We start from the raw sequence: 21,827 nt of genomic DNA on the forward strand, positions 1-21,827 counted from the left end.
ATGGACAAAAAAACTGAATTCCAGAGCTCAGGTGAGAGTGACTATCCTTAACATAAAGGCAGCATTTGACAGGGTGTGGCTTCAAAAAGCTTTGACAAAATTGATATTAATGGGAACCAGGGGACAATCTCTCCGCTGGCTGGAGCAACAACTGTTGTTACGACAACAAAAACAAAAAATGCTGGAAAAACTCAGCAGGTCTGACAGCTTCTGTAGAGAGAAAGAGAGTTAATGTTTCGGGTTCGTATGACTCTTCTTCAAAGACATAGGGACTTGAAACGTTAACTCTGTCTTTCTCTCCACAGATGCTGTAAGACCTGCTGAGTTTTTCCAGCGTTTTTGTTTTTGTTTCAGATTTCCAGCATCTGCAGTATTTTGCCTTTATCTAACTGTTGTTACTGGCTTTCTTCATGTAAAATCACAACTCACACACGCAGGGTTGGTAAACTATAACGTAGATTCTTTTATTTGAAGGGTAGTACTGATATATACAAACTACAGGAAAGCTCAGCTAACATGTCTAACCTCGAGGTTTAACACAGGCAATGGCTGCTGGTTACACGCTTACATCCTGTTCCTTCACTGACGACACGTTTACACAATTGGCATATTCTTTTAAAGCAATATCACAATATCCTTAAAGTGATATCACAGCAATAACCAGCACAAAGGAAGATAAAAATGCTACAAATACTCAGGAGGCCCAGCAGCATCTTTGAGCTAAAAACGGAGTTAATCTTTAAGGTCGTTGACCATGTGCATTAGAACTAAAGAAGATGGGTATGTTTGCTGGAAGCTAATCATCGCAGTCCCAGGATAGTGCAGCAAGAGTTCCTCAGGACAATGTCTGAAGAAGTGTTCCCTCTGTACTATGCGGGTCTGCACTCAGACAGCAATCTAGAACGTACTGCACAGGGCACAAAGAGGCCATGCAAAACTAGAAATCCCTTTAAAATGTATGAGTGCAACAATCATTAAAGGGCCATACAGTACAAAAAGAGGCCACAAACAGCACAGAGAAATTAGAAGGCATATTGGTCCTGGGCCCAACCACCTTCAACGGTTTCACACTCCATTATAAGATCAAAAGAAACCAGAGCAGGAGTAGGCCATTCGGCCCATCAAGCCTGCACTGCCATTTGATAAGTTCATGGCTGAATAGATTGTGGCCCTAACTTCACTTTACTGCCTGCCCCCCCCATAACCCTTTATTTCCTTGTAGATCAAAAACCTGTCTAGCCCAGCCTTGAGTATAAATTCAATGACATTGCCTCTACTGTTCTCTGTGGAAGAGAATTCCAAAGACTAATGACTCTCTGTGAGAAGAAATTCTTCCGCATCTGCATCACAAATAGGAGACCCTTAGTTTTAAACTATACCTCTAGCTCTAGATTCCCCCACGAGGGGAAAACTCCTCCCACCATCCATTCCGTCAAGCCCGATCAGAACCTTATATACTTGCATGAGGTCGCCTCTCAATCTTCTAAACTCCAATGAGTACAGGACCAACCTGCTCAACCTTTCCTCATAAGACAACCCCTTCATCCCAGGAAATTGTGAGTGAACCTTCTCTGAACTGATTGTAAAGCAAATATATCCCTCCTTAGGGAAGGAGACCAAAACTGTACACAATATTCCAGGCGCTGTCTCACCAATGCCCTGTGTAGCTGTAGCAAGGCTTCCCTACTTTTATATTCCATCTCCTGGCAATAAATGCCAACATTACATTTTCCTTCTTAACTACTAGCTGTGTCTGCACGCTAAGTTCCTGTGACTCATGTACGAAGGCACTCAGATCCCTCTGTACTGCAGCATTCTGCAGTCTCTCTCCATTTAACTAATGTTCTGCTTTTCTATTCTTCCTGCGAAAGTGGACAACCTCATATTTCCCACATTATACTCCATCTGCCCATTTTTTGCCCACTCTTAACCTATCTCTGTCCACTTGTATCCTCCTAAAAACTTGTCTTATGATTACAAGAGCAGATCAGAGGCTAGGAATCCTGCGGCAAGTAACTCATCTCCTGACTCCCCAAAGCCTGTCCACCATCTACAAGGTACAAGTCAGGAGTGTGATGGAATACTCCCCACTTGCCTGGATGAGTGCAGCACCCACAACACTCAAGAAGCTTGACACCATCCAGGATAAAGCTGCCACTTGCCTGGCGCCCCATCCACCATCTTAAACATTCACTCGCTTCACCACTGTTGCACAGTGGTAGCAGTGTGTAACATCTACAAGATGTACTGCACCAACTCACCAAGCCTCCTTCGACAGCACCTTCCAAATCTATGACCCCTACCACCTAGAAGGACAAGGACAGCAGTTACCTGGGAACACCAGAACTCCAAGTTCCCCTCCACGCTACACACCATTCTGAATTGGAAGTATATAATCGATCCTCCATCTTAGCTCAGTTAAAATCATGGGTCTCCCTCCCTACAGCACTGTAAGAAGGTAAGAACATAAGAAATAGGAGCAAGAGCAGACCATATGGCAACGCGAGTCTGCTCCACCATTCAATACAATCATGAGTGATCTTCTGCCTTGACTCCTTTTCCTTGCCTGCTCCCCAGATCCCTTGATTCCCTAGAGACCAATAATCTGTCTATCTCAGTTTTAAACATATTCAATGATGGAGCATCCATAGCCCACAGGGGTAGATAATTCCAAAGATTCACAACCCTTAGAGTGAAGAAATTTCTCTTCATCTAGTTGGAGCTTTTCCACACATACAGCAGCCGTCCAAGAAGGCAGCTCACCACCACCTCCTCAATGACATTTAGGGGTGGACAATAAATGCTGACTTGGCTAGCAACTCTCACATTTAACGACTGAATAAAAAAGGTTACAGAGCATTAGAAAGATCAGTTACAGATCCCAAGAACATTATCAGAAAAGGTATGTGGGGTGCATTTCCCATCAGTTCTCTGTCTGGGATTGATCTAGTTATCTCTACAAATTACAGAACCTGTTCTCAATGGGTTTCAATCGATTTAAGTAGGGTTTCAGGTAAAGCCCTGTGATGCCGGTGTGAGATGGATATTGTAAGGGTTCACCTGTGTGTATTTTGGGCAGATCCCATAATCATGAATTTTACTCACTGGTTGCCGGAGTGAAGGAAGCGTTTCGAGCAGGTCCCTGTGTGATGGTGGGAGGTGGCAGTGGCATCGGTGGGGGGGTTGATCGGGACTGGGCTCTAACATCAGCTGGTGAATCTGGCATTGTTCCAAGTTTTATTCCAGCACTGCCTGTGGGAATAAGAACATGGCACACTGAAAGCTGTTCTCATTAATCATTTACAGAATCCTCTAATACACCAACATGTAGGTGAAGCGGCAGAGAGGTGGAGACTAGTTAATACAGTTCCTCAGGGAGGAGGGGCAGGAAGGGAAGGAGGGAAAGAATTCGAAGCTGCAGAAAGCACACAGCAAAATAATCAAGTCCAAGAAATGCCACTTTCTCCACAGACACTGTACACACTGCCCAGACAGGGACTACTCCCTACAGATACTGTACACACTGCCCAGACAGGGACTACTCCCCACAGATACAGTACACATTGCCCCGTCAGGGATTACTCCCCACAGACACTCTACACACTGCCCAGTCAGGGATTACTCCTCACAGCCACTGTACACACTGCCCAGACAGGGACTATTCCCCACAGACACTGTACACACTGCCCAGACAGGGACTATTCCCCACAGACACTGTACACACTGCCCAGACAGGGATCACTCCTCACAGACACTGTACACACTGTCCAGACAGGGATCACTCCCCACAGACACTGTACACACTGCCCAGACAGGGATCACTCCCCACAGACACTGTACACACTGCCCAGACAGGGATCACTCCTCACAGACACTGTACACACTGCCCAGTCAGGGATTACTCCCCACAGACACTGTACACACTGCCCAGACAGGGACCATCCCCAAAGGCACTAGACACATGGCCCAGCTAGGGATCACTCCCCACAGACACTAGACACATGGCCCAGACAGGGATCACTCCCCACAGACACTATACACACTGCCCAGACAGGGATAGCTCCTCACAAACACTGTACACACTGCCCAGACAGGGATAGCTCCCCACAAACACTGTACACACTGCCCAGACAGGGATCGCTCCCCACAGACACTGTACACACTGCCCAGTCAGGGATCACTCCCCACAGAGACTCTACACACTGCCCAGACAGGAATCACTCCTCACAGACACTGTACACACTGCCCAGACAGGGATCACTCCTCACAGACACTGTACACACTGCCCAGACAGGGATCGCTCCCCACAGACACTGTACACACTGCCCAGTCAGGGATCACTCCCCACAGAGACTGTACACACTGCCCAGACAGGAATCACTCCTCACAGACACTGTACACACTGCCCAGACAGGGATCACTCCTCACAGACACTGTACACACTGCCCAGACAGGGATTACTTGCCATAGACACTGTACACACTGCCCAGACAGGGATCACTGCCCACAGACACTGTACACACTGCCCAGACAGGGATTACTTGCCATAGACACTGTACACACTGCCCATACAGGGATTACTCCCCACAGACACTGTACACACTGCCCAGACAGGGATAACTCCCCATAGACAGTGTACACACTGCCCAGACAGGGATTACTCCTCACAGACACTGTACACACTGCCCAGACAGGGATCACTCCCCGCAGACACTGTACACACTGCCCAGACAGGGACCACTCCCCACAGACACTAGACACATGGCCCAGCTAGGGATCACTCCCCACAGACACTAGACACATGGCCCAGACAGGGATCACTCCCCACAGACACTGTACACACTGCCCAGACAGGGATCACTCCCCACAGACACTGTACACACTGCCCAGACAGGGATTACTCCCCACAGACACTGTACACACTGCCCAGACAGGGATAACTCCCCACAGACAGTGTACACACTGCCCAGACAGGGATTACTCCTCACAGACACTGTACACATTGCCCAGACAGGGATTACTTGCCATAGACACTGTACACACTGCCCAGACAGGGATCACTGCCCACAGACACTGTACACACTGCCCAGTCAGGGACTACACCTCACAGACACTGTACACAATGCCCAGACAGGGATTACTCCCCATAGACACTGTACACACTGCCCAGACAGGGATTACTCTCCACAGGCTGTACACACTGTCCAGACAGGGATTATTCCCCACAGACACTGTACACGCTGTCCCGACAGGGATTATTCCCCACAGGCACTGTACACGCTGTCCAGACAGGGATTATACCCCACAGGCACTGTACACACTAGCGAGTCAGGGATAAAAATATAAGAACATAAGAAATAGGAACAGGAGTAGATCATTCGGCCCCCCGAGCCTAGTCCGCCATTCAATAAAATCATGGCTGATCGTTGCTGGAAAAACTCAGCAAGTCTGATAGCATCTGTGGAGAGGACTTTTGGAGTCTTGGAAGAGTCATACAGACTCGAAACGTTAATCTGTATTCCTCTCCACACACGCTGTCACACCTGCTCAGTTTTTCCAGCAATTTTCATTTTTGTTTCAGATTTCCAGCATCCGGCAGTATTTTGCTTTTATCATGGCTGATCATTATGTGTTTCGATTTTCACATTGTCATCTAACCCAGAAAACCTCTGATTCCCTTGCCTACCAAGAATCTATCTACCGCCTTAAAAATATTCAACGACCCTGCCTCCACCACCTTCTGAGGCAGAGTTCCAAAGTCGCACAACCCTCAGAGAAAAAAAATTCTCAACTCTGCCCTAAAAGGCTGACCCCTAATTTTAAAACAGTGCCCCCTAGTTCTGGACTCACCCACAAGAGGAAACATCCTTTCCACGTCCACCTTGTCAAGACCGTTCAGGATCTTGTATACTTCAATCAAATCACCTCTCACTCTTCTCAACTCCACTGGAAACAAGCCCAGTCTGTCCAACCTTTCCTCATAAGACAACCCACTCATTCCAGGTAACAATCTAGTAAACCTCCTCTGAACCACCTCCAATGCATTTACATCCTTCCTTAAATAAGGAGACCAAAACTGCACACAATATTCGAGATGTAGTCTCACCAATGCCCTGTATAACTGAAGCACAACATCCTTACTTTGTTTAGTTTGTCTCCTAATAAAGGATAGCATTCCAAAGCTTTCTTAATTACTGGTTGTACTGGCATACTAAAGTTTTGTGACTCATGTACTAGAACACCTAGATCCCTCTGCACCTCAGAATTATGCAGCTGGGCTCCATTTAAGTAATACTCAGCTTTTTGTTCTACCTGCCAAAGCGAACAACTTCACATTTTCCCACATTAAGCTCCATTTGCCAGATCCTTGCCCACTCACTCAACCGATCTATATCCATCTGCAACCTCATGTCCTTTCACAACATACTTTCCCACCTATCTTTGTGTCATCTGGAAACTTAGCTACCATGTCTTCACTCCCCTCAACTAAGTCATTGATGTCAATCATAAAAAGTTAAGGCCTCAGTACAAACCGCTGTGGGACAAAACTCATTACATCCTGCCAATCGGAAAAATACCTATTTATGCATACTCTCTGCTTTCTGCCAGCCAGCCAATCTTCTACTTGCTACCCAGACAGGGACTACTCCCCACTGACACTGTGCACACGGCACAGACAGGGATCGCTCCCCACAGACACTGTACACACTGCCCAGACAGGGATTACTCCCCACAGACACGGTACACACTGCCCAGACAGGGTTATTCCCCACAGACACTGTACACACTGCCCAAACAGGGATTACTCCCCACAGACACTGTACACACTGCCCACTCAGGGATTACTCTCCACAGACACTGTACAAACTGCCCAAACAGGGATTAATCCCCACAGACACTGTACACACTGCCCAGGCAGGGATTGCTCCCATTGACATGTACACATTGCCCAGACAGGGATTACTCCTCACAAACACTGTAAACATTGCCCAGTCAGGGATTACTCCCCATTGACATTGTACACACTGCCTAGACAGGGATCAGTCCCCACAGACACTGGACACACTGCTCAGACAGGGATCACTCCCCACAGAAACTGTACACACTGACCAGACAGGGATTGCACCCCATAGACACTGTACACACAGCTCAGTCATGGATTACTCCCCACAGACATGGCACATACTGCCCAGACAGGGAACCCTCCCCACAAACGTTGTACACACTGCCCAGTCAGGTATTGCGCTCCATAAACACTATACACTTTGCCCAGACAGGGATTGTTCTCCCTAGACACTGTACACACTGCCCAGTCAGGGAATACTCCCCACAGACACTGTGCACACAGCCCACTCAGGGATCACTCCCCACGGACACTGTACACACTGCCCAGACAGGGATCACTCCCCACAAACACTGTACACACTGCCCAGTCAGGGATTACTTACCACAGACACTGTGTACACGGCCCAGACAGGGATCACTCCCCACAAACACTGTACACACTGCCCAGACAGGGATCGCTCCCCACAGACACTGTACACATTGCCCAGTCAGGGATTACGCTCCACAGACACTGTAGACACTGCCCAGTCAGAGATTACTCTACACAGACACTGTACACACTGCCCAGTCAGGGATTACTCCCCATAGACACTGTACACACTGACCAGACAGGGATTACTCCCCACAGACACGGTACACACTGCCCACTCAGGGATTACTCTCCACAGACACTGTACACACTGTCCAGACAGGGATTACTCCCCATAGACACTGTACACATTGCCAAGTCAGGGATTACTCTACACAGACACTGTACACACTGCCCACTCAAGGATCACTCCCCACAGATACTGTACACACTGCCCAGTCAGGGATTACTCCCCATAGATACTGTACACACTGCCCAGAAAGGATTACTCCCCACAGACACGGTACACACTGCCCTGTCAGGGATTACTCTCCACAGACACTGTACGCACTGCCCAGACAGGGACTACTCCCCACAGACACAGTACACACTGCCCAGACAGGGACTACTCCCCACAGACACTATACACACTGACCAGACAGGGATTACTCCTAACAGACACTATACACACTGCCCATACAGGGATTGCTTTCCATAGACACTGAACACACTGCCCAGACAGGGATCGCTCCCCACAGACACTGTACACACTGCCCAGATAGGGATTACTCCTCACATACACTGTACACACTGCCCAGACAGGGATTACTCGCCAAAGACACTGTGCACACGGCCCAGACAGGGATCACTGCCAACAGACACTGTACCCACTGCCCAGTCTGGGACTACACCCCGCAGACACTGTACACACTGCCCAGTCTGGGACTACACCCCGCAGACACTGTACCCACTGCCCAGTCTGGGACTACACCCCGCAGACACTGTACACACTGCCCAGTCAGGGATCACTCCCCATAGACACTGTAAACATTGCCCAGACATGGATCACTCCTGATAGACTCTGTACACACTGCCCAGTCAGGGATCACTCCCCAAAGACACTGTACACACTGCCCAGTAAGGGATTATTCTCCACAGACACTGTACACACTGCCCAGTAAGGGATTATTCTCCACAGACTCTGTACACACTGCCCACTCAGGGATCACTCCCCACAGACACTGTACACACTGCCCAGACAGGGATCACTTCCCACAGACACTGTACACACTGCCCAGACAGGGACTACACCCCACAGACACTATACACACTGATCAGACAGGGATTGCTCCCCACAGACACTGTACACACGGCCCAGACAAGGATCACTCCCCACAGACACTGTACACACTGACCAGTCTGGGATCACTCCCCATAGATACTGTACATACTGCCCTGACAGGGATTACTCCCCACAGACACGGTACACACTGCCCAGTCAGGGATTACTCCCCACAGACACTGTACACACTGCCCAGACAGGGATTACACCCCATAGACACTGTACACACTGCCCAGACAGGGTTATTCCCCACAGACACTGTACAAACTGCCCAAACAGGGATTACTCCCCACAGACACTGTACACACTGCCCATTCAGGGATTGCTTTCCATAGACGCTGAACACACTGCCCAGACAGGGATTGCTCCCATTGACATGTACACATTGCCCAGACAGGGATTACTCCCCACAAGCACTGTAAATATTGCCCAGTCAGGGATTACTCCCCATAGACATTGTACACACTGCCTAGACAGGGATCAGTCCCCATAGACACTGGACACACTGCTCAGACAGGGATCACTCCCCACAGAAACTGTACACACTGACCAGACAGGGATTGCACCCCATAGACACTGTACACACTGCTCAGTCATGGATTACTCCCCACAGACACGGCACATACTGCCCAGACAGGGAACCCTCCCCACAAACGTTGTACACACTGCCCAGTCAGGTATTGCGCTCCATAAACACTATACACTTTGCCCAGACAGGGATTGTTCTCCCTAGACACTGTACACACTGCCCAGTCAGGGAATACTCCCCACATACACTGTACACACTGCCCAGACAGGGATCACTCCCCACAGACACTGTACACACTGCCCAGACAGGGTTATTCCCCACAGACACTGTACAAACTGCCCAAACAGGGATTACTCCCCACAGACACTGTACACACTGCCCAGACAGGGATCACTCACCACAGACACTGTACACACTGCCCAGACAGGCTTATTTCCCACAGACACTGTACAAACTGCCCAAACAGGGATTACTCCCCACAGACACTGTACACACTGCCCATTTAGGGATTGTTTTCCATAGACGCTGAACACACTGCCCAGACAGGGATTGCTCCCATTGACATGTACACATTGCCCAGACAGGGATTACTCCCCACAAACACTGTACACACTGCCTAGTCAGGGATCAGTCCCCACAGACACTGGACACACTGACCAGACAGGGATCACTGCCCACAGACACTGTACACACTGCCCAGACAGGGACTACTCCCCACAGACACTGTACACACTGCCCAGTCAGGGATTACTCTCCATAGACACTGTACACACTGCCCAGACAGGAATCGCTTCCCACAGACACAGTACACACTGCCCAGACAGGGACGACTCCCCACAGACACTATATACACTGATCAGACAGGGATTACGCCCCACAGACACTGTACACACTGCCCATACAGGGATTGCTTTCCATAGATGCTGAACACACCGCCCAGACAGGGATTGATCCCCATAGACATGTACACATTGCCCAGTCAGGGATTACTCCCCATAGACACTGTACACACTGCCTAGCCAGGGATTGCTCCCCATAGACACTGTACACACTGCCCAGTCAGGGATCACTCCCCACAGACACTGTACACACTGCCCAGTCAGGGATCACTCCCCACAGACACTGTACACACTGCCCAGACATGGATCATTCCCCACAGACACTGTACACACGGCCCAGACAGGGATCGCTCCCCACAGACACTCTACACACTGCCCAGACAGGGATCACTTCCCACAGGTACTGTACACACTGCCCAGACATGGATCACTCCCCACAGACACTGTACACATGGCCCATACAGGGATCACTCCCCACAGACACTGTACAATCTGCCCAGACAGGGATCACTCCCCACAGACACTGTACACACTGCCCAGACAGGGATCACTCCCCACAGACACTGTACACACTGCCCAGACAGGGATCACTCCCCACAGACACTGTACACACTGCCCAGACAGGGTTATTCCCCACAGACACTGTACAAACTGCCCAAACAGGGATTACTCCCCACAGACACTGTACACACTGCCCATTTAGGGATTGTTTTCCATAGACACTGGACACACTGACCAGACAGGGATCACTGCCCACAGACACTGTACACACTGCCCAGACAGGGACTACTCCCCACAGACACTGTACACACTGCCCAGTCAGGGATTGCTCCCATTGACATGTACACATTGCCCAGACAGGGATTACTCCCCACAAACACTGTACACACTGCCTAGTCAGGGATCAGTCCCCACAGACACTGGACACACTGACCAGACAGGGATCACTGCCCACAGACACTGTACACACTGCCCAGACAGGGACTACTCCCAACAGACACTGTACACACTGCCCAGTCAGGGATTACTCTCCATAGACACTGTACACACTGCCCAGACAGGAATCGCTTCCCACAGACACAGTACACACTGCCCAGACAGGGACGACTCCCCACAGACACTATATACACTGATCAGACAGGGATTACGCCCCACAGACACTGTACACACTGCCCATACAGGGATTGCTTTCCATAGATGCTGAACACACCGCCCAGACAGGGATTGATCCCCATAGACATGTACACATTGCCCAGTCAGGGATTACTCCCCATAGACACTGTACACACTGCCTAGCCAGGGATTGCTCCCCATAGACACTGTACACACTGCCCAGTCAGGGATCACTCCCCACAGACACTGTACACACTGCCCAGACAGGGATTACTCCCCACAGACACTGTACACATGGCCCATACAGGGATCACTCCCCACAGACACTGTACAATCTGCCCAGACAGGGATCACTCCCCACAGACACTGTACACACTGCCCAGACAGGGATCACTCCCCACAGACACTGTACACACTGCCCAGACAGGGATCACTCCCCACAGACACTGTACACACTGCCCAGACAGGGTTATTCCCCACAGACACTGTACAAACTGCCCAAACAGGGATTACTCCCCACAGACACTGTACACACTGCCCATTTAGGGATTGTTTTCCATAGACACTGGACACACTGACCAGACAGGGATCACTGCCCACAGACACTGTACACACTGCCCAGACAGGGACTACTCCCCACAGACACTGTACACACTGCCCAGTCAGGGATTGCTCCCATTGACATGTACACATTGCCCAGACAGGGATTACTCCCCACAAACACTGTACACACTGCCTAGTCAGGGATCAGTCCCCACAGACACTGGACACACTGACCAGACAGGGATCACTGCCCACAGACACTGTACACACTGCCCAGACAGGGACTACTCCCCACAGACACTGTACACACTGCCCAGTCAGGGATTACTCTCCATAGACACTGTACACACTGCCCAGACAGGAATCGCTTCCCACAGACACAGTACACACTGCCCAGACAGGGACGACTCCCCACAGACACTATATACACTGATCAGACAGGGATTACGCCCCACAGACACTGTACACACTGCCCATACAGGGATTGCTTTCCATAGATGCTGAACACACCGCCCAGACAGGGATTGATCCCCATAGACATGTACACATTGCCCAGTCAGGGATTACTCCCCATAGACACTGTACACACTGCCTAGCCAGGGATTGCTCCCCATAGACACTGTACACACTGCCCAGTCAGGGATCACTCCCCACAGACACTGTACACACTGCCCAGACAGGGATTACTCCCCATAGACACTGTACACACTGCCCAGACAGGGATCGCTCCCCACAGACACTGTACACACTGCTCAGACAGGGATCGCTCCCCACAGACACTGTACACACTGCCGAGACAGGGATTACTCGCCATAGACACTGTGCACACGGCCCAGACAGGGATCACGGCCCACAGACACTGTACACACTGCCCAGTCTGGGACTACACCCCGCAGACACTGTACACACTGCCCTGTCAGGGATTACTCCGCACAGACACTGTACACATTGCCCAGACAGGGATTACTCCCCACAAACACTGTACACACTGCCCAGACATGGATCACTCCTGATAGACTCTGTACACACTGCCCAGTCAGGGATCACTCCCCAAAGACACTGTAAACACAGTCCAGTCAGGGATTACTCCCCATAGACACTGTACACATTGCCCAGACAGGGATTACTCCCCTCAAACACTGTACACACTGCCCAGACAGGGATCACTTCCCACAGACACTGTACACACTGCCCAGACAGGGATCACTTCCCACAGACACTGTACACACTGCCCAGACAGGGACTACTCCACACAGACACTATACACACTGATCAGACAGGGATTGCTCCCCATAGACACTGTACACACGGCCCAGACAAGGATCACTCCCCACAGACACTGTAAACACTGCCCAGTCAGGGATCACTCCCCATAGACACTGTATGTACTGCCCAGACAGGGATTACTCCCCACAGACACGGTACAAACTGCCCAGTCAGGGATTACTCCCCACAGACACTGTACACACTGCCCAGACAGGGTTATTCCCCACAGACACTGTACAAACTGCCCAAACAGGGATTACTCCCCACAGACACTGTACACACTGCCCATTTAGGGATTGTTTTCCATAGACACTGGACACACTGACCAGACAGGGATCACTGCCCACAGACACTGTACACACTGCCCAGACAGGGACTACTCCCCACAGACACTGTACACACTGCCCAGTCAGGGATTACTCTCCATAGACACTGTACACACTGCCCAGACAGGAATCGCTTCCCACAGACACAGTACACACTGCCCAGACAGGGACGACTCCCCACAGACACTATATACACTGATCAGACAGGGATTACGCCCCACAGACACTGTACACACTGCCCATACAGGGATTGCTTTCCATAGATGCTGAACACACCGCCCAGACAGGGATTGATCCCCATAGACATGTACACATTGCCCAGTCAGGGATTACTCCCCATAGACACTGTACACACTGCCTAGCCAGGGATTGCTCCCCATAGACACTGTACACACTGCCCAGTCAGGGATCACTCCCCACAGACACTGTACACACTGCCCAGTCAGGGATCACTCCCCACAGACACTGTACACACTGCCCAGACATGGATCATTCCCCACAGACACTGTACACACGGCCCAGACAGGGATCGCTCCCCACAGACACTCTACACACTGCCCAGACAGGGATCACTTCCCACAGGTACTGTACACACTGCCCAGACATGGATCACTCCCCACAGACACTGTACACACGGCCCATACAGGGATCACTCCCCACAGACACTGTACATACTGCCCAGACAGGGATCACTCCCCACAGACACTGTACACACTGCCCAGACAGGGATCACTCCCCACAGACACTGTACACACTGCCCAGACAGGGATCACTCCCCACAGACACTGTACACACTGCCCAGACAGGGTTATTCCCCACAGACACTGTACAAACTGCCCAAACAGGGATTACTCCCCACAGACACTGTACACACTGCCCATTTAGGGATTGTTTTCCATAGACGCTGAACACACTGCCCAGACAGGGATCGCTCCCATTGACATGTACACATTGCCCAGACAGGGATTACTCCCCACAAACACTGTACACACTGCCTAGTCAGGGATCAGTCCCCACAGACAATGGACACACTGACCAGACAGGGATCACTGCCCACAGACACTGTACACACTGCCCAGACAGGGACTACTCCCCACAGACACTGTACACACTGCCCAGTCAGGGATTACTCTCCATAGACACTGTACACACTGCCCAGACAGGAATCGCTTCCCACAGACACAGTACACACTGCCCAGACAGGGACGACTCCCCACAGACACTATATACACTGATCAGACAGGGATTACGCCCCACAGACACTGTACACACTGCCCATACAGGGATTGCTTTCCATAGATGCTGAACACACCGCCCAGACAGGGATTGATCCCCATAGACATGTACACATTGCCCAGTCAGGGATTACTCCCCATAGACACAGTACACACTGCCCAGTCAGGGATCACTCCCCACAGACACTGTACACACTGCCCAGTCAGGGATCACTCCCCACAGACACTGTACACACTGCCCAGACATGGATCATTCCCCACAGACACTGTACACACGGCCCAGACAGGGATCGCTCCCCACAGACACTGTACAAACTGCCCAGACAGGGATCACTTCCCACAGGCACTGTACACACTGCCCAGACATGGATCACTCCCCACAGACACTGTACACACGGCCCAGACAGGGATCACTCCCCACAGACACTGTACACACTGCCCAGACAGGGATCACTCCCCACAGACACTGTACACACTGCCCAGACAGGGATCACTCCCCACAGACACTGTACACACGACCCAGACAGGGATCACTCCCCACAGACACTGTACACACTGCCCAGACAGGGATCACTCCCCACAGACACTGTACACACTGCCCAGACAGGGATCATTCCCAACAAACACTGTACACACGGCCCAGACAGGGACTACTCCCCACAGATACTGTACACACTGACCAGACAGGGATGGCTCCCCACAGACACTGTACACATGGATCAGACAGGGATCACTGCCCACAGACACTGTACACACTGCCCAGACATGGATCACTCCCCACAGACACTGTACACACTGCCCAGACGGGGATCGCTCCCCACAGACACTGTACACACTGCCCAGACATGGATCACTCCCCACAGACACTGTACACACTGCCCAGACATGGATCACTCCCCATAGACACTGTACACACCGCCCAGACAGGGATCACTCCCCACAGACACTGTACAGACTGCCAAGAAAGGGACTACTCATCACAGACACTATACACACTGATCAGACATGGATTACTGCCCACAGACACTCTACACACTGCCCAGACAGGGATCACTCCCCACAAACACTGTACACACGGCCCAGACAAGGATCACTCCCCACAGACACTGTACACACCAGCCCAGACAGGGATTGCACCCCATAGACACTGTACACACTGCTCAGTCATGGATTACTCCCCACAGACACGGCACATACTGCCCAGACAGGGATCGTTCCCTACAAACGTTGTACACACTGCCCAGTCAGGGATTACTTACCACAGACACTGTACATACAGCCCAGACAGGGATCATTCCCCACAAACACTGTACACACTGCCCAGACAGGGATCGCTCCCCACAGACACTGTACACATTGCCCAGACAGGGAATGCTCCCCACAGACACTGTACACACTGCCCAGTCAGGGATCACTCCCCACAGACACTGTTCACACTGCCCAGTCAGGGATTACGCTCCACAGACACTGTACACACTGCCCAGTCAGAGATTACTCTACACAGACACTGTACACACTGCCCAGACAGGGATTACTCCCCATAGACATTGTACACACTGACCAGACAGGGATTACTCCCCATAGACACTGTACACACTGCCCAGACAGGGATTACTCCCCACAGACACTGTACACACTGCCCACTCAGGGATTACTCTCCACAGACACTTAACACACTGCCCAGACAGGGATTACTCCCCATAGACACTGTACACACTGCCCAGTCAGGGATTACTCTACACAGACACTGTACACACTGCCCACTTAGGGATCACTCCCCACAGCTACTGTACACACTGCCCAGTCAGGGATTACTCCCCATAGACACTGTACACACTGCCCAGACAGGGATTACTCCCCACAGACAGTGTACACACTGCCCAGACAGGGAGTACTCCCCACAGACATTGTACACATTGCCCAGACAGGGATCACTCCCCACAGACACTGTACACACTGCCCAGACAGGGATTACTCCCCACAGACACTGTACACACTGCCCAGACAGGGATCACTCCCCACAGACACTGTACACACTGCCCAGACAGGGATTACTCCCCACAGACACTGTACACACTGCCCAGACAGGGATTACTCCCCACAGACACTGTACACACTGCCCACTCAGGGATTACTCTCCACAGACACTGTACACACTGCCCAGACAGGGATTACTCCCCATAGACACTGTACACACTGCCCACTCAGGGATCACTCCCCACAGATACTGTACACACTGCCCAGTCAGGGATTACTCCCCATAGACACTGTACACACTGCCCAGACAGGGAATACACCCCACAGACACTGTACACACTGCCCAATCAGAGACTACACCCCACAGACACTCTACACACTGCCCAGACAGTGATTACTCCCCATAGATACTGTACACACTGCCCAGAAAGGATTACTCCCCATAGACACTGTACACACTGCCCTGTCAGGGATTACTCTCCACAGACACTCTACACACTGCCCAGACAGGGATTACTCCCCACAGACACTGTACACCCTGCCCAGACATGGATCACTCCCCACAAACACTGTACACACTGCCCAGACAGGGATCACTTCCCACAGACACTGTACACACTGCCCAGACAGGGATCACTCCCCACAGACACTGTACACACTGCCCAGACAGGGACTACACCCCACAGACACTGTACTCACTGCCCAGACAGGGATCACTCCCCATAGACACTGTATACACGGCCCAGACAGGGATCACTCCCCACGGACACTCTACACACTACCCAGTTAGGGATCAATCCCCACGGATACTGGACACACTGCCCAGACAGTGATTACTCCCCACAGACACTGTACACACTGCCCACTCAGGGATTACTCCCCACAGACACTGTACACATTGCCCAAACAGTGATTACTCCCCACAGACACTGTACACACTGCCCACTCAGGGATTACTCTCCACAGACACTGTACACACTGTCCAGACAGGCATTACTCCCCATAGACACTGTACACACTGCCCAGTCAGGGATTACTCTACATAGACACTGTACACACTGCCCACTCAGGGATTACTCCTCACAGACATTGTACACACAGCCCAGTCAGAGACTACACCCCTCAGACACGCTACACACTGCCCAGACAGGGATTATTTGCTATAGACACTGTAAACACAGCCCAGTAAGGGATTACTCCCCGTAGGCACTGTACACACCAGCCCAGTCAGGGATTACTCCCCGTAGGCACTGTACACACTGCCCAGTCAGGGATTACTCCCCACAGACACTGTACACACTGCCCAGTCAGGGATTACTCCCCACAGACACTGTACACACTGCCCAGTCAGGGATTACTCCCCACAGACACTGTACACACTGCCCAGTCAGGGATTACTCCCCATAGACACTGTACACACTGCCCAGTCAGGGATTACTCCCCATAGACACTGTACAAACTGCGCAGTCAGGGATTACTCCCCGCAGACACTGTACACACTGCCCAGTCAGGGATTATTCCCCGCAGACACTGTACACACTGCCCAGTCAGGGATTACTCCCCACAGACACTGTACACACTGCCCAGTCAGGGACTACACCCCACAGACACTGAAGGCACTGCCCAGTCCGGGATTACTCCCCATAGACACTGTACATAGTGTCCAGTCACGTACTCTACTCCTTCACAGTAAATTCTATCAACCCTCATCCCATAATGAGCAGTTTTCAATGTGACCAAGAGTCTGCAATTGAACAACGGCCTAACTCTGACCCACACAATCTCCTGGGTGTACAGAATTTGTGATCCTCCTGGGAAAGTGAGAAACCAAAGGCAAAATGGACAGCAGCAGGAAGTCTGACATTTTCCCTTGACCCTGAAACCAATGGAATGAAACTCCCAGATTTCAGTCAGCCATCACAACGAACATGATTAAATTTGATATTTTCTGACATCCCAGGATCCTTGGCTGAGCCATATCAGCGCTGTATTCTGTGAAAAGTGACTCCTCCTAATCCCTCAAAGTTTCTCCATCGAAAGGAGAGGGATAGAATTTTCACCACTCACTTGGATAGGTGCAAACACAAAACCACCATACAGAACAGAACAAAATATCCCACGTGATTGATACCCTTGCACTGAACGCAAAATCCACTCCATTCAAAACCAGCACAGGGGCTGCAATCTACCAAATGCAAACGCAATAACTCCCAACTTCTCCATTCACAATGATATGATGGGAGCACCATCAACTGCAATCCCTAACCAAGTCACACACCAACATTGCCTTTCCTTTTTCGTGGCTGGGTCACTATTCTGGATTTCCCTACCTGGAACAGTTGTAGAAGCATCTTCACCGCAAAGTGCACAGTGACCCAAGGATAATGTCCAACACTATCCAGTTCATCAGTGGAGGGAGAGACAATGGGCGGAATCATCCCAGATTTACACTAAGTGCGGTAGCAAGTGTGAAAGAGGTTGTTTTACCCGCCGGCTGCAATGGCAAGTTTTTGCACCTTATCGTCCCATTCCTGGTGCATCCCACCTCATTAATAACGCATTCATGGGAAACACTCCGGATCACTGGTAGGACAGCCTCTGACTCACCCACCCCTCTGTCACCTTAGGCCTCCAATAATCCAGGTGCCATGTTTAAAGGGCATCGCTGCTCAGAGCCAGCACACACTAAGGCATCGAAAGCTACTGGAAAGTCATGGCTACCAAAGGGAGGTGCCCCCAAATTTAGTTGCGCCTCCCTCTTGTACCTACTGGATACAATGGAGGCCCACCGTGAAGTCCTCTACCCCCCACTTTTGCAAAGACCAGCAAACAAGGTCATCAGTCCAGCATGGGAGGCAGTGACAGCAGTGGTCAGCGCCAACGCCCTACAAAAGAGGACAGCCACCCAGTGCAGAAAGAGGATAAATGATCTCCTCCATTCCACCAGGGTAAGTCACTCTTCTCATCACTCTCAACTCACACACTCACAAACCCATCACACATACATAGGGATCTCCCCCACTGCCAGTTCAAGAGACATCATCATTCACTCTCTCTCACACACACCTTCATCTGTCCTATGGATCATGCCTTCATCCTGTCCATACCACCACTCACCACCCACACATGCCAGGCATCCTCCTCATCTGGCCTGGCAGGCATCCTGCTTACACTCTCTCTATCTGAATTCATGCAGGTCAAGCTGGCACATACCAAAAGGGAGAGATCACAGACTGGTGGAGGAAGGTGAGACCTTGTGCCAAAATTGGGAGAGCTGTCCCACTGACTAGTCAAGCAACAGTGTGACATAGTCATACTCATGGAATCATACAGACAATGTCCCAGACACCACCATCACCATTTCTGGGTATGTCCTGTCCCACCGGCAGGACAGACCCAGCAGAAGTGGCAGCACAGTGGTATAGAGATGGGACGGAGTTGCCCTGTGAGTCCTCAACATTGACTCCGGACCCCATGAGGTCTCATGGCATCAGGTCAAATATGGGCAAGGAAACCTCCTGCTGATTACCACGTACTGGCCTCCTTCAGCTGATGAATCAGTGCTCCTCCACGTCGACATCACTTGGAGGAAGCACTGAGGATGGCAAGGGCACAAAATGTAATCTGGGTGGGGGACTTCAATGTCCATCACCAAGAGTGGTTCAATAGCACCACCATAGGCTGAGCTGGCCGAGTCCTAAAGGATATGGCTGCTAGACTGGGTCTGCAACAAGTGGTGAGGGAACCATCAAGAAGGAAAAACATACTTGACCTCATCCTCACCAACCTGCCTGACGCAGATGCATCTGTCCATGACAGTATCGGTAGGAGTGACCACCACATGGTCCTTGTGGAGACAAGGTCCCGTCTTCACATTGAGGGTGCCCTCCAGTATGTTGTGTGGCACTACCACCGTTCTAAATGGGATAGATTTCGAAGAGATCTAGCAACTCAAGACTGGATAGCCATGAGGTGCTGTGGGCCATCAGCAGCAGCAGAATTGTACTCAACCACAATCTGTAACCTCATGGCCCAGTATATCCCCCACTCTACCATTACCATCAAGCCAGGGGGGTCAACCCTGGTTCAATGAAGAGTGCAGGAGGGCATGCCAGAAGCAGCACCAGGCATACCTAAAAATGAGGTGTCAATCTGGTGTAGCTATAACACAAGATTACTTGCATGCCAAACAGCGTAAGCAGCAAGTGATAGACAGAGCTAAGCGATCCCACAACCAACGGATCAGATCTAATGTCTGCAGTCCTGCCACATCCAGTTGTGGATGGTGGTGGACAATTAAACAACTCACTGGAGGAGGAGGCTCCACAAACATCCTCATCCTCAATGATGGAGGAGCCCAGCACAGCAGTGCAAAAGATAAGGCTGAAGCATTCGCAATAATCTTCAGCCAGAAGTGCCAAGTGGATGATCCTTCGCGGCCTCCTCTGGAGGTCTCCAGCATCACAGATGCCAGTCTTCAGCCAATTTGATTCACTCCACATAACATCAAGAAATGACTGAAGGCATTGGACACTGCAAAGGCTATGGGCCCTGACGATATTCTGGCAATATTACTGAAGACTTGCACTTCAGAACATGCCACGCCCCTAGCCAAGCTGTTCCAGTATAGCTACAACACTGGCATCTACCCAGCTATGTGGAAAATTGCCCAGGTATGACCTGTACACAAAAAGCAGGACAAATCCAACCCAGCCAATTACAGCCCCATCAGTCTATTCTTGATCATCAGTAAAGTAATGGACGGGATCAACAGAGCTATCAAGTGGCGTTTGCTTAACAATAACCTGCTCACTGACGCCCAGTTTGGGTTCCGCCAGGGCCACTCAGCTCCTGACCTCATTACAGCCTTGGTTCAACATAGACAAAAGAGCTGAACTCCCGAGGTGAGGTGAGAGTGACTGCCATTGACATCAAGGCCGCATTTGACTGAGTGTGGCATCAAGGAGCCCTAGGGAAACTGGAGAACCATCATGTTCTGGGAAATATTGTTTGATACCAAATGAAGGGGTTGAGAAAAGACAGAAATTGCATTTCTATAGCACCTTTCACAATCTCAGAATTACTCAAAGCACTTCAGAAACAATAAAGTACTTTCAAAGTCACTGTTGTAATGGAAAATCAGCAGCTAATTTCCACACATAAGTGTCCATCTGAGACAGCAGACAGAGTCTCCGTGTAACTTCTCACCTGAAAGACAGCATCTCCGACAGTGCAGCACTCCC

The 21,827-nt window shown here is 50.8% G+C and overlaps 1 protein-coding gene across 10 annotated transcripts in view; it reads right to left on the reverse strand.

Annotated features, from left to right (window-relative positions):
* Nucleotides 1-21,827, reverse strand: part of LOC121279942 (protein CBFA2T1-like) — a 191,811-nt gene that overhangs the window by 63,129 nt on the left and 106,855 nt on the right. For 9 of the 10 annotated variants that reach the window (XM_041191522.1, XM_041191529.1, XM_041191526.1 and 6 more), the window contains one exon: nt 3,106-3,252. The exons of the other annotated variant lie outside the window; for it this stretch is intronic. In XM_041191522.1, coding sequence (XP_041047456.1) covers nt 3,106-3,226 — 121 coding nt within the window. In that variant the 5' untranslated portion in view covers nt 3,227-3,252. The remainder of the gene's footprint in view (nt 1-3,105; nt 3,253-21,827) is intronic. 10 annotated transcript variants of the gene reach the window in all.

The sequence above is a fragment of the Carcharodon carcharias genome, chromosome 7, assembly GCF_017639515.1.
Source record: "Carcharodon carcharias isolate sCarCar2 chromosome 7, sCarCar2.pri, whole genome shotgun sequence".
NCBI lineage: Eukaryota > Metazoa > Chordata > Chondrichthyes > Lamniformes > Lamnidae > Carcharodon > Carcharodon carcharias.